The sequence below is a fragment of the Hyperolius riggenbachi genome, chromosome 2 (genome assembly GCF_040937935.1).
Source record: "Hyperolius riggenbachi isolate aHypRig1 chromosome 2, aHypRig1.pri, whole genome shotgun sequence".
Lineage (NCBI taxonomy): Eukaryota > Metazoa > Chordata > Amphibia > Anura > Hyperoliidae > Hyperolius > Hyperolius riggenbachi.
Window position 1 is genome coordinate 184,022,643 of NC_090647.1, and position 13,414 is coordinate 184,036,056.

Below are 13,414 nucleotides of genomic sequence, written 5' to 3' on the forward strand. Positions count from 1 at the left end.
GATGCACATCTGCGTCGCCGGCTGCAGGCTAATTAATCAGGAAACATCCTGTCAATTCACGGCGGGGGGCTCCGTGAAAAGCCTGCAAGCCGCCGATCGCGGCTCGCAGGCTAAACGTAAACACAAGCGGAAATAATTCGCTTTGTTTACATTCTTACAACGCTGCTAACAGTAGCAGCGTTGTACTAGATCAGCGATCCCCGGCCGGGGATCGCTGTCACATGACAGGCAGGAGCCTGTTAGAGGCTGCACAGGACAGATCCGTTCCTGTTCAGCCTCCGATCTCCGGGGCAGGGAGGGAGAAGAGGGAGAGGGGGAATCCTGCGGTGGAGGGGGCTTTGAGGTGCCCCCCGCCACCCACACGCATGCAGGCGCGATCAGACCCCCGTGGGGAAAAAAGGGCGGCGATCTGGTTTGATCTGTTTGATCTGTGCTGGGGGCTGTAGAGCCACCTAGCACAGATCTTCTAAATCAGCGCTGGTCCTTAAGGGGGGGGGGGGGGGGTAAAGGCTGAGTCCTGAAGTGGTTAAAACAAAGCAACAGATGTTACAAGCCACTATGGAAATGGTTACCTTCATCATAGTAATAGCAATGTATCGGGCCTCTTTCACAATCATTGGTTCATAGGATGCATCAAGCTTAGGTGAAGGGAGACCTCCAAAGGTCAAATCAGAGGCTGCAGATGCCGAGGTTGATGGACTGCCAGGAATACGAGGAACTTTTTTCACCTGCTCTTGTTGAAGTGAAGTCTTTTTCTGAGAAACAGGAACTGCTTTCACCTCCACCTAGAATTAAAGCAATGTTTTACAAACCCATATTTTCTGAAGCGTGGTTGGATCTTTAACAGCAGCAATGAGAGTTTTGATAGCTTTATGGTAATGAACGTACATTGACTTGAGTAATGGCTCACCAGCTGTGACGATTACCCCTTGTCAGATAGAGTAGCAGCACGTGGTTCATAGACTTCACTATGGCTACGTACAGCTACTTAACAGGTTACGCTCAGTAAACTGGTAAACCGAATGTTTGAAACACACACCATGTTTCTCCATAGCAGCATATTGGGCTCAGTGTGGAGAGCAATTCTGGTTATCTATATAGTGGAGTCAGCTGGTCACAACTTGGAGATTTTCAAAATTGCCACTGAGGCTCTGGCAATGCCCACCTGCGGCCCTCCCCCCGTTCAGCAACAGCTACGAAGATGGGGTGGGCCGCAGCGGCGCATGTGGACGTTCCCAAAGAGCTTTGGCATTCTCCGCAAACATGGCCCAAATGGCAAAGTTGAGGAGGAGGGCGCCACCTGTGACCCGAAGACATCAGGACAGGTATTTAACTCTGCGAACTGAACAAAAAAGTGAACATTAAAAATGACACTTAATCTCTGCATAGAATACCTTCATGTTTGGCACGTGAACAACATCCCCATACTGATCCTTTGTTTGCACAGTTATGGTAGTGGGCCAGCCACACCTAATATCATCCTTATTAAGGATTAGAGACGTCTTCTGTGGATCAGCATACGAATCTGGTTGAAGCCACCTACAAGACAAAAAAAAATAATAATAAAAGGTCAATTAATATTGTAAAGATCTGGGTGGCTGACCAGGGCAAAATTGTGATGGCTTGATGACTGGTTCATGGCATCTCCACAATGGCAGAACGCTCAAAAAGTGTTCAACAACAAAAAAAAAAAAAACCCGATACTTGCCTTGGGAGGGGGAAGCCTCTGGATCCTAATGAGGTCCCCCCCCCCACCACCTCCTCAGCCAGCCCAACCAAGCACTAGCACCCTGGAAAAAAACTAAAACTAGAGACTGAGCGGTTCTGGTCCACTGCACAGGGGCAGATGGCTCACGCCTGTGCAGCAGCGCTGACACTATCGCACACTGGCATCAAGTGCTGACAAGCGGTCTTTCAGGGGTCCCACAGCTGGATTACCTCTGCGGAGGATGGGAGGGAGACCTCTTTAGGATCCAGAGGCTTCCCCTCCTGAGGCAAGTACTTTAACCACTTCAGGACGAGAGCAATTTTCACTTATAAGCACTGCTTCCATTCATTCGTCAATAACGTTATTACTACTAATCACACCTAAATTATATATTGTTTTTTTCAGGACAAATTAGGCTTTTAGTGTGATACTTCTGTTTATTACCTTATTTTCTATGCTTTTTGAAGGGAAATTAAGGTAAAAAAATAGAAAAAACACAATTTCTCCATTTACATCCAATACAGCTTTACAATAAACAGTGCCAAGTATAAGTTAAACCCACAAATTGTATTTGCTCATCCATCCTGGTTATTACAACATTTAGATTATGTCCCTAGTTTTTTGATTTCTCACTGTTGATGATTAGGAGAGCTTATTTGCAAAAATAATAGTACTATACCCTCATGGCATACATATTTAAAAAGCCAAATTCCTAAGGTAACAATACATGTATTTTCTCTTATATTCTTTCACTTTGTTTTCATTTTACAAGTCTTATTTTGGTACAGATTATGCGAAAATGTAATTGCTTTTGATTCAGTTTGTGACTAAAAAGAATACACAAGATATGGGCCTCAACCCTAAAACTCTCTAAACGCCATTCTACAACTTAGGGTTAAAATGTTACCACATATGTCTCTTGTAGTTTTGCTAAGACTTTCCCAAGTTTGATCATATTGTTGAAAATTACTTTTTATGTTGGAGTAAGTATGTCCCTACCCCTTTTTTTATGTGAAGTGCACCCAACCTACTAAAATGTATTCTACAACTCTTCACAGTTAAACGGATACCCCATGTGCCTCATTTAGTAACAAACTGTTGGTGCAGTCTCCACAACTACACTCGACAAATATATTCGTCCCGTTAGACTTTAAGAGAAACCGTGACCAAGAATTGAACTTCATCCCAATCAGTAGCTGATACCCCCTTTTACATGAGAAATCTATTCCTTTTCACAAAGGGATCATCAGGGCGCTCTGTATGGCTGATATTGTGGTGAAACTCCTCCCACAAGAAACTGAGGACCATGGTACTCCTGGTAGTTTCCTGTCTGTGAATGTCACCATGTGATAAATGTCAGAATGTAAATCAGAGATTTAAAAGATTTTACAATGGGCAAACACTGACTAAATCATTTATACATAATTACTGAAAAAAATGAAGCACTTTTTTCATTACATTATTTTCACTAAAGTTCCTCTTTAAGTGGTTAATGACACTTGCGAGCACTTTTTCCTTTCATGTTCACTTTAAAGGACAACTGAAGTGAGAGCAATATGGAGGCTGTCATATTTATTTCCTTTTAAACAATACCAGTTGCCCAGCAGACCTGCTGATCTATTTGGCTACAGTGGTGTCTGAATCACACCAGAAACAAAGCATGCAGCTAATCTTGTCATATCTGCCAATAATGTCAGAAACACCTGATCCGCTGCATGCTTGTTCAGGGGCTATGGCTAAAGGTATTAGAGGGGAGTAAATATGGCAACCTCCATATCCCTCTCGCTTCAGCTATCCTTTAAAGAGAACCCGAGGCGGGGTTCTTACATCGCGATCCGCATACAGAGGCTGGGTCTGTCTATAGAGCGCAGCCTCTGTTGCTAGTTCGTTTCCTCGAAAGACCCCCTGCGCGCCCCGTCAGACCCCATAAAACACAGCCGCGCTACGCGGCTGTGTTTACCTCACTGTCAGTCTCAGCTGCTCCCCCGCCTCCTGAATCGCTCCGGTCCCGCCCGCGTCCCTTCCCTCCAATCAGCGGCGAGGGAAGGGACGTGGGCGGGGACCGGAGCGATTCAGGAGGCGGGGGAGCGGCGAGACAGGCATTAGGGAGATAAACACAGCCTGTTGCGACACGCGGCTGTTTTATAGGGTCTGACAGCGCGCAGGGGGGGGGGGGGGGGGGGGCTTTGGAGGAAACTAGCAACAGAGGCTGGGCTCTATAGACAGACCCAGCCTCTGTATGCGGATTGCGATGTAAAAACCCCGCCTCGGGTTCTGTTTAATGCTAGCCACTACTCAGAACACTGTGCATCACAACTTTCTGCATACAGGGTTACAGAGCAGTCAACAGTGTCCATGCTGATCCCTGCCAAGCCAACAATGAACATGTGGGAATTATAAAACGACCATGGTGCAATGGAAGATGACCTGGTCTGATGAATTGCAGTATCCTTAGACCATAAAATATCTAGATCTTAATCCAAATCGATCAACTTTAAAATGTGCCGGAAAAACATCTGATCTAGAGATATCCTGCCTAACAACCTGGGGCCAGATATCACAGGTGATGGGTCAGAGCTGTTTTAGCAACACAAAGGAAATATACATAATATTAAGCAGCTGAATTTAATGTATTGGCATCATTATGTACTACAGGATCATAATATGACAGGGATAAGTAATTGCATACCGTGCTAAACGCCCACCACTAGAGCCTGGTACACAGGTGATGAAGTCCTCTAGAAAAGACTGCTCGTTACTCTGAATCTGCAGGGGAAGGTTTCCTTCAAGAGCCTCTAGAATGGTTGGTGAATGGGACAAAGCAAGGCCTTTTCCTAAAATTCCACAATGAGTTTTGCACACCTAAAGAAAACAAAAGACATCTCATCACATTACACACAGACCCATTTTATTTAATATGTGTGTTAAAAACTGAAAAATTACCTGAACAAGCAAGTGCATGTAAGAATGGTACATGGAGATAATTAAGGGGGTTCTCAATCTTTGCACATCTGTTGTGTTTGTTCAGATGCAATGGCTCAAATAGACTGCACCCTTTATGTTATCAACAAAGTGCAAAGAAAACTGGAAAAAAATTGGAGACATAATAAAGCCAATCTCCAAACCAAAGTTTCTGACTTGTTACTTTGAAAAAATGCTCCATTTTGGCACAGATCTTGCATGCATTTCGCTCTAGCTTTCTTGTACTGGTTTTAATAGTATTGTGCCAGTGTTGTAACACATACAAAGAACATAATCATCCAGGATTTGTATGCAGACACTGTAAGGAGTATTTTCTTTAGAACACCGCCTGTGTTGGAAACTAAAACAATAATAGCAATGAACTAGATCACAGAGACATACGACTGGCACAAAACATTTCAAATGGGTGTAATGATCTGAAATTCCCTGGCATCAACAAATAAATAAATAAATGGAATGTTCGGATTTATTGCTCGACTGATAGGCAGCATTCACACTTGTCTGGCAGTTTTCTGTCTGCATTTTTCTGTACACCATGTGTGCTTGCATGTGGGAAAAAATTATGCACAATCTTTAAAGGAAACCTGTACAGTCACCAAAACAGACAGGTGTGTGCTGCCTTCCAGTTCGTAAAATAAACATTAGCTGCTAGCAGAGCACTGACAATACTTGCACGATTTAATTTACATTTTTACCTGCAAAGCAGCCTCTTCCACAATTTCAAGATCTTCTTCTAATTCATTACCTATTGCAGAAAGAAAATGGAAGGGTTAAACCTCATGTTTTAAAGTAAATTTGTTGCGGTAGAAACATGGTGGCAATCATTGTTGATCTTTTAGTAATGCCATTTTTTTTGGCTGGTATGCTTATGTTGTAGCTGGATTTCTTTGACTCACCTGAAACAGGTAAACCAATCAGGAAGTCAGAAGAAATTCACAAAGCACAGTCTTAAACATTACTAGCCAGTGGGTCAAAAATGGCGGCTTTCATACTCTTCCCACAAAAGTTCACATACAAGCAAAGAGAACCCCCCCCCCCCCCCCGAGACCTCTAAACACTGATGAGAAAACTGCTTTTCAGTGTGGATTTCTCTTGCAGGCTACATATAAAATACTTATAGGTAAAATAAATAATTTACCAAACCACACATGCTTTGCTTATAGTATTCTTGCAAGTGTACCTAGAGAGCCCAATTAGCAATTCTTATCCAAAGTCTCCATCATGTAGAAACAATGGTTGTGTTCTTTTGATAGTAGCAATAAAAATACTCACAAAATACTAATAGAGCATTTAAACTAGGTATGGTGCACATGCACGATTACTGTCGCAAGAAGGGATTGGAACTAGACCCCTCAGTGGCAGTTCAGGACTGATGGCTATACAGAAACTAGGAGACACCTGTGCATGCAACATTCTGAGCAGAACGGTCCTTAGTAGCTGCCTTGGCAGAGTGTCATCTAGCGTGGATGCCTAGCTTTAAAACAGGGAGATATATTTCACAAAGTAGACTGAAAATGTACTACCAATGGGGAGGGCTAAATCTTTCTTCATTAACGCAGCAGCACATATTCCTCCAAGGTTTGCCAATTCTTTCTCCAGCTGAATAATTCCCTAAAAGCAGATTTAAAAGAAAAAGTTATTGCAAGCATTATTAAATGATCTAAATATAAATAAGTTGTCTTTATCTTATAGATGAGCTTACTGTACAACGGGTAGAGGGTCACCTACCTCAATCAGGAGGTACAGACTAACCAGCAAGCTCATGGTGTCCCAGAACTCATTGGAGTGTGTAAGGGACTACAATGGTCCTAAAAGCCCCCTTACTAAGATGTTAAGAAAAACAAAAAATTGCTTTCCTAAAACAGAAAGAATTTGTGATAATTCAGGTTGGAGTGAGCTCGAGATGTCTCCCAGAGCACCACTGCTGAATATATGCAAATTAACCATTGTACCCTTAGAAGCTAAACACACCTCCAGAACCGCTGGAATGCAATGATGTGTCAGCTTGTTAAATTGTACAGAGCCATAATAATCCAACATGCATATAGACTGTTTCGGATTGTTTGATCCTCATCAGTGCATGGCATGGATTAATTTGGCTCTATGGAGTAGGCCTTGTAAACCGAGAGGTACAGACTAACCAGCAAGCTCATGGTGACCCAGAACTCATTGGAGTGTGTAAGGGACTACAATGGTCCAATGAGTTCTGGGTCACCATGAGCTTGCTGGTTAGTCTGTACCTCTCGGTTTACAAGCCCTACTCCATAGAGCCAAATTAATCCATGCCATGCACTGATGAGGATCAAACAATCCGAAACAGTCTGTATGCATGTTGGATTATTATGGCTCTGTACAATTTAACAAGCTGACACATCATTGCATTCCAGCGGTTCTGGAGGTGTGTTTAGCTTCTAAGGGTACAATGGTTAATTTGCATATATTCAGCAGTGGTGCTCTGGGAGACATCTCGAGCTCACTCCAACCTGAATTATCGCAAATTCTTTCTGTTTTAGGAAAGCAATTTTTTGTTTTTCTACCTCAATCAGGAACCAGGAAGAACTAGTAAATGCTTGCCTAAGGCCAGAAACCCACCAGGAGCGATTTTCTGAGCGTTTTGTGATTTGAAAACTCTTGCTAATGTAATGCTATGGGTGTGATCCCACTTGAGCGATGTGATTTTATAAAAATCCCCCATAGTATTGCATTAGCAATAGCTTTTTTAAATCACTAGCGATTAGAAATCGCTCCTAGTGGGTTTCTGGCCTAAAGTGTGACCTCACCTCATTACTATAGAGCTGTAAACTTCACTGCTTGTGAATATTTTAAAAAGTTACATATGTTTAGATTACATCATTATGTTAGCCTTCAACAAGCAGGGTTATAAGGATGAATTGGTGTGGTCAATGGCATCTACTGGCTGCTAGACATACATTTTCCTATAATCCCTGTTGGTATCTATTAGCTGCCAAGCAGTCTGCTTTATGGCCAAATATATATCAAAAGTAAAAACAAATATAAACTTAAACATGTTCTTTCTATATTTTAGGGCACAGATGGAGAACTCCAGGCCTGGAGGGCCAGATCCATGCCAGTGTTTAGGATGGACTGAGAAAGAGGAATGTGTTCTACCTGATGGACCACACCTTTCCTGATTCAGACCCATCAATTCATTTAAGCTGTATCAAAAATGTTCGAGGACCTCGGCCCTCGAAGGACCGGTTTGACATCCCAGCATTAGGGGATGTGATCTGCATAGCAATTCATAAAAAAAAAAATCCTAGAACTGGGCTTCAATTAGTCTACCTCTACCATATTCCAAAAGAGCATCAGGGATCTTTTCCACTAGCAGCGTTTTGCAGTCAGAGCTGGCAGATCACAAAACACAAGATAATTTACTGACCCGATGGAAACCGCAAAAGGATGTTTCCATTAATGTGATAAGTTTCCAACAATTTTTTCTGATCACAATCCTTGTGCTTGCTGCATTTTTTGTACCCTTAAAGGGGAGCTTCAGCCTGAACAAACATACTGTCATTAAGTTACATTAGTTATGTTAATTAGAATAGATTGGCAATATAATCTCTTACTCGACCTGTTTTAAAATAACAGGCAAATGTTTGTGATTCATGGGGGCTGCCATCTTTGTCATGGGGGCAGCAATCTTTTTGGTTGCAAGGAGGTGACAGGGAGCAGGAGACACAGTTCCAACTGTCCTGTGTCCTGATAACCCCTCCCTGCTGCACGCGCTAGGCTTCAAATGTCAAATTCAAAATGTAAGAAAAAATTTTTTGCACCAAAACAGTAAAACGAGAGCAACAACATCAGAAATCCCATCATCCTTTGCACAGCATTAGGGAAAAAATGCCTGGGCAGTTTTCTTCTGTGCATCTAAAAATGAGGCTTCTATAAGAGAAACAAAGTTCTGATGCTGTGAAACTGTTCAAGAAACACCAGACCTTTTCAGTGCTGCTGAGTTGATTTTTAGTCTGGAGGTTCACTTTAACCTTCTATACAAAGTATAGGCATGCAGAAAAATCACATAGCAATCAAGTCGCTATGCAATTTTTTTCACGATCAAACAATTCAAAGTATTTTCCCGTCTTTCTCACCCTGCCTAAATCGCAAATGCACCACAATGGCATGTATACCTAACGGATTAGACTAAAATAGTGGCGAAATTGCGATAGTGGGAAAAGAGAAATGCAATTGTGGAAAAGGGCCCTAAGGGACTCACAGGACGAAAGGGCCAGAGCAAGTACAGCTATGTTGCAGCATGTTTAGAGAGTGACTTGTGTACCCTATAAGTTTATTAGGTCTCAAGTCACATATTTTAACATTTGTTAGTTGATGCTATGAAGTTTGAAACTGAAACTTACTTCTTCAGCTCCTGGGCTAAATTCATATCCAATAGCAAAGCACTTGAAGCCATAAAAACTGGCCTTTTCATCTTTTACATAGTCCGATGCAGTTTCAAGAGAAAACATTGCCTCATTGCCTGTAAAGAGAAAGAAGGGGGTTACTCACTTTAATATCTGTCATGAGCTAAGCGCTACCGCTACTTCCTAAAGAAAAAAAAAAATCTGGATAGGACTCAGGAAACACTGCAAGATTAAAACCTTTACAGAGCAAATCATTTGGCTCCATTCACAAATAAGGCTTTATCAGATGTGAGGCATTTCTGCACTTCAGGCATCTTACCAAAAGCCAAATAATGCATTTGACTTATGTGAATTGATAAAGGAGTTTATCTTATGAGGTATCCAAAAAGGATGTATACCCTCATGAGAAATTTTAAGGATTCCATGCAGTGGAATCCTTACAAAAGTCACTGCTATAATGGATTCTGAAACACAAGAACTGGCAGGCACAGAGGTAGACGCAGGGCAGGGTGAGTAAGGGGGCATATGTAATTATACGTGGGTATGCTTAAATGCATACCCACGGCTACTGCGCAGGGTCCCACATGCATGAGGACTGGCAAACCCGTTGCCAGGCTACAGGTTATGGAGAGGGATGATACATAACACACATTACTTTTTAATTTTGATCTTTAAAAAAAAAAAAAAAAAAAAAAGGTGTTAAGCTTTCGAACCAAATATATATTAAGGAGAAAAGACAAACCAAACTAACACTTACCTGGTAGTATTAAGACAGATGTTGGCCACCCAGAAGAGCCAGAAAATTTCCTAAGCTCAACCCAGGAGTTAAGGCTTTCATGAACAGGAAGCTTTGGTCCAAATCCTGAGATATGTGCATTTCGGCCAGGGATCAAAAGACGCAAAACATCTTCTGGCTGCGCAGTGCCACACTGAGGATCAAATTCCACAGCTATCCACCTAACGCACTCGGGGAAAGATACCTGAAGGAGGCAAAGTCATTGATGCAATGAAAGCAATAAAGTAACAGTATATGAACATTCATAGGAGCTAGACATGTTACACTATAGCCAGTTCTACTGACAATTTCTTACCAAGAATATAACAATATTAAAGAGAACCCGAGGCAGCATGTTCAAATCTTAATAGGACACAGAGGCATGTCCTGTGCTCAATGACATGCCTCTGTGCTATTGTGCTGCAGCCGCCAGCCCCCCTACTTCCTGGGCTGCGGCTTAGCTTTCGACTGGAGGAAGCTAGCAGAAGTGGGAGCCTATTGATGGATTGACAAGCCTCAGGTAAATAGCAGGCTAGCGACAAGCAGATTGTTGCTAGCCTGGCGGTATTTTGCTGGGGGTACAGCAGAGTGGGGGGGGGGGGGGGGGTATGGGGTTGCTGGCGGCTGCAGCGCGATGACAGAGGCATGTCATTGTGCAGAGGACATGCCCGTGTCCTATTAAGATTCAAAAATGCCGCCTCGGGTTCTCTTTAAATCCTGCTAAAACAGATCACACATGTTCTGCATTCTTCTGCAACAAAGTAAATAAAAGTATAGAAATACCTTATACTGCATCACACTGGCTGCCTTGTATGGGTGCTCACTTTCCAACACAGCATAGTGATTAGAGGTAGTACAGGCAGAAAGCTGCTCAGGCTGGTTACCAGTCGTGCTGTCAGTTGATTGGTTTGGATTGAAGATAGGAGGGGCATATTTCTGATTCAAGATGGCAACTGATGGGAGTAACTGCTGCACAAGACCAAATACTTCAACAGCCGCCTATCAATTTAAAAGAAAGGCTTTAGAAGAACTAAAAGTAAATTTCAATTTATATTCATTAACACGAAATTACACAATACTTTACATTTATTTGCAAGAGCAACTCATTTTTTCAGCTGATATCTATTCAAGTCTGATGATGCTGAAAAGCCTGCATTTGGCAGCAGGGGCAAGTCCATTTCACTCAGGGCTGGTTCACACTGCAAAAGCTTTTTCTAAGCGCTTGTGATTTTAAAAGCTCTTGCTAATGTAATGCTATTAGTTTGCTCTTACTTGAGCAATGCGATTTTATAAAAAATCCCCCACAGCATTGCATTAGCAAGAGCTTTTCAAATCACTAGCACTAAAAAAAGCTCTTGCAGTGTGAACCAGGCCTTAGCTGACTTTTGGACTTCCCTCAGTCATGACCATTGGCTTAAATGAGGAGATAGGTGTTTTTCTTTTTCCATCTCTTCCTCTCCCTCATTGTCCCCAAGTAATAAATATAAGTGCTCAATTCTGCTCCTCTTCCAGTAAGGGTGTTGGTGAGGGTCAGGTAAAAAGACAACTAAAACATGAATCCTAGTATCCAGAGCTATACTCACATGGATAGAGAAAGGGGGATGTGCTCTGAACCAAGTATTCACAGCAGTTAAAGTGGGGCTCTGAATTGTAAAAAAATACTTTGGTTATGGAGCTATGAAATGGGTTAAGGTGGGCACAATTATTGTCACCCAAACGTATCAGGAGTCCCTATCCCTAAGGCAACAGTTCAAGGCCAAGCACTGTAGGCTATACTCTGTTTCTAGGGTGGGGGCATGGCTGGGCAGGTCATGATGGGGCAGGAGAAGCACAATGGGCTCAGTCTGCACATGGCAGAGACAATCAGGCACTCCGGATCTGTCAGTGATGCCTAGGGGCCACTGTACACATGCTAGACCCTGGGCAACGGCAGACTCAGCCGTTCACCTTAACTATTTAGCATGTGTACAAGCCTTTAAAGAGACTCTGAAGCCTCTTTAAAAATCAGTTTTTAGCTCTTATTTACGTTAAGGATCTATGCCCGACCTAAAACACCGCTATCCCGTGGCTGAACGAGGGTTTTAGCACACTCAAATCCTAGGGCAAAACGCCACGACTTTCTTGGTCGTGGATTTTGCTGCCCAGGGAGGCAGAGCCGACTGCTGTAGCTCTGCCTCCATTCCAGTCAATCCACCGCAGATCTCTGCATCTCCCCCGCCCCTCTCAGTGAAAGAAGACAGAGGGGCGGGCGGAATGCGGCAATCAGCGGGGATTGATGCGAGGAGAGGCAGAGCTACTGCAGAAAGCTCAGCCTCCTCCAGGAAATGCTCCCCCGTTTTTGCCCTGGGGATTTGAGGGTGATAAAACACTCGTTCAGCTGCGGGATAGCGGCGTTTCAGGTCGGGTATAGATCCTTAACATAAATAGGAGTTAAAAACTGATTTTTAAAGAGGCTTCAGAGTCTCTTTAAACACTTCACATTTGCTGGAAGAAGTAATGAGAAATATCACACCATATACTGCTATGAGACTAGTCACATAAGTGCTTAATTGGGAATCTGCTCTGGATCAGCGCACTCACCGATTCAGAGAATGGGTTCTCGGAAAAGATTTTGAACGTCAATGTCTTAACATTTACACAAAATCGTTCATGAATTTTATGCACATGCTAGCAAAATAAACATAATATACAGTAATTCATATATTTAAACTTGAGATAAAAAAAAGTTATGTTACCTTTGGGATAGCAGCTGCTACTGGTCCAATGTATGCTATCAGCAGAGGAAGCAGCATAGAAAATAGGCTGGAAGAACTAAGCAGCTCTGGAATGTCATCAGCTATTAGGAGAAGAACACATTAACAGTGCATGAGTACCACAAATGCCTACAAGTCTACAGGAAGTAAGAAGACTGTGGTCATTTTCTAATGGTGTCAGATGTTATCTTAATAACAAGTCTAACAGGGTGACCAACGCATCTATTAAGCAGTGGCTCATTGCCTCATATGGTAGTATTTGAGACAATACCATTGTCCGCTGATTTGTTATTCAAACATATGTTATAGTGCATGTCAAAACTCTGCCATCAGTTATATAAAGCCACACACCGCACTGAAAATCATATGAAATTCTCACCATCAACTGCTAGCGCTCTGTGTAACAGGTCTTTAGCAGCTCGGGTTACAGCATTTACCACGGAAAGGGCTCTGCTACAATTTTTGTCTTCTTCATTGGCTTTGCTCAATAGTTGTGACTGAAGATCACCATCATACTCACTTCTATAACACAAAAAGCAAAACAAGAAATGTTTTAAGCAATAATGTGATCACAATGCAAGACCTCACACACATGAACACAACTTTAAGTAGACCTGAGTGGGCTTACATTTGTAAAACTACTATAGCTGAACCACAGGCTCAGCTAATCAGAGGCCATAATATCCAGAACCCAGTTGGTAACGTTCAAACTAACTGACTTTTGATAGCTATACACGGCTCAGTAATGACCTAATCCAATAAGACATCATTCACTCTCCAATTGGAAATCAGTCAACAAGTCTGATCTAGAATTAAT

General features: G+C 42.5%; 1 protein-coding gene across 19 annotated transcripts in view; it reads right to left on the minus strand.

Annotated features, from left to right (window-relative positions):
• MYCBP2 (MYC binding protein 2) overlaps positions 1-13,414 on the minus strand; it is a 304,231-nt gene that overhangs the window by 97,283 nt on the left and 193,534 nt on the right. For all 19 annotated transcript variants that reach the window (XM_068267884.1, XM_068267883.1, XM_068267882.1 and 16 more), the window contains 10 exons: positions 12,977-13,119; positions 12,580-12,680; positions 10,628-10,843; positions 9,827-10,049; positions 9,067-9,185; positions 6,214-6,301; positions 5,386-5,435; positions 4,398-4,570; positions 1,395-1,539; positions 573-785 (listed from right to left, as the gene is read on the minus strand). In XM_068267884.1, the coding sequence (XP_068123985.1) occupies positions 573-785; positions 1,395-1,539; positions 4,398-4,570; positions 5,386-5,435; positions 6,214-6,301; positions 9,067-9,185; positions 9,827-10,049; positions 10,628-10,843; positions 12,580-12,680; positions 12,977-13,119 (1,471 nt within the window). The remainder of the gene's footprint in view (positions 1-572; positions 786-1,394; positions 1,540-4,397; positions 4,571-5,385; positions 5,436-6,213; positions 6,302-9,066; positions 9,186-9,826; positions 10,050-10,627; positions 10,844-12,579; positions 12,681-12,976; positions 13,120-13,414) is intronic.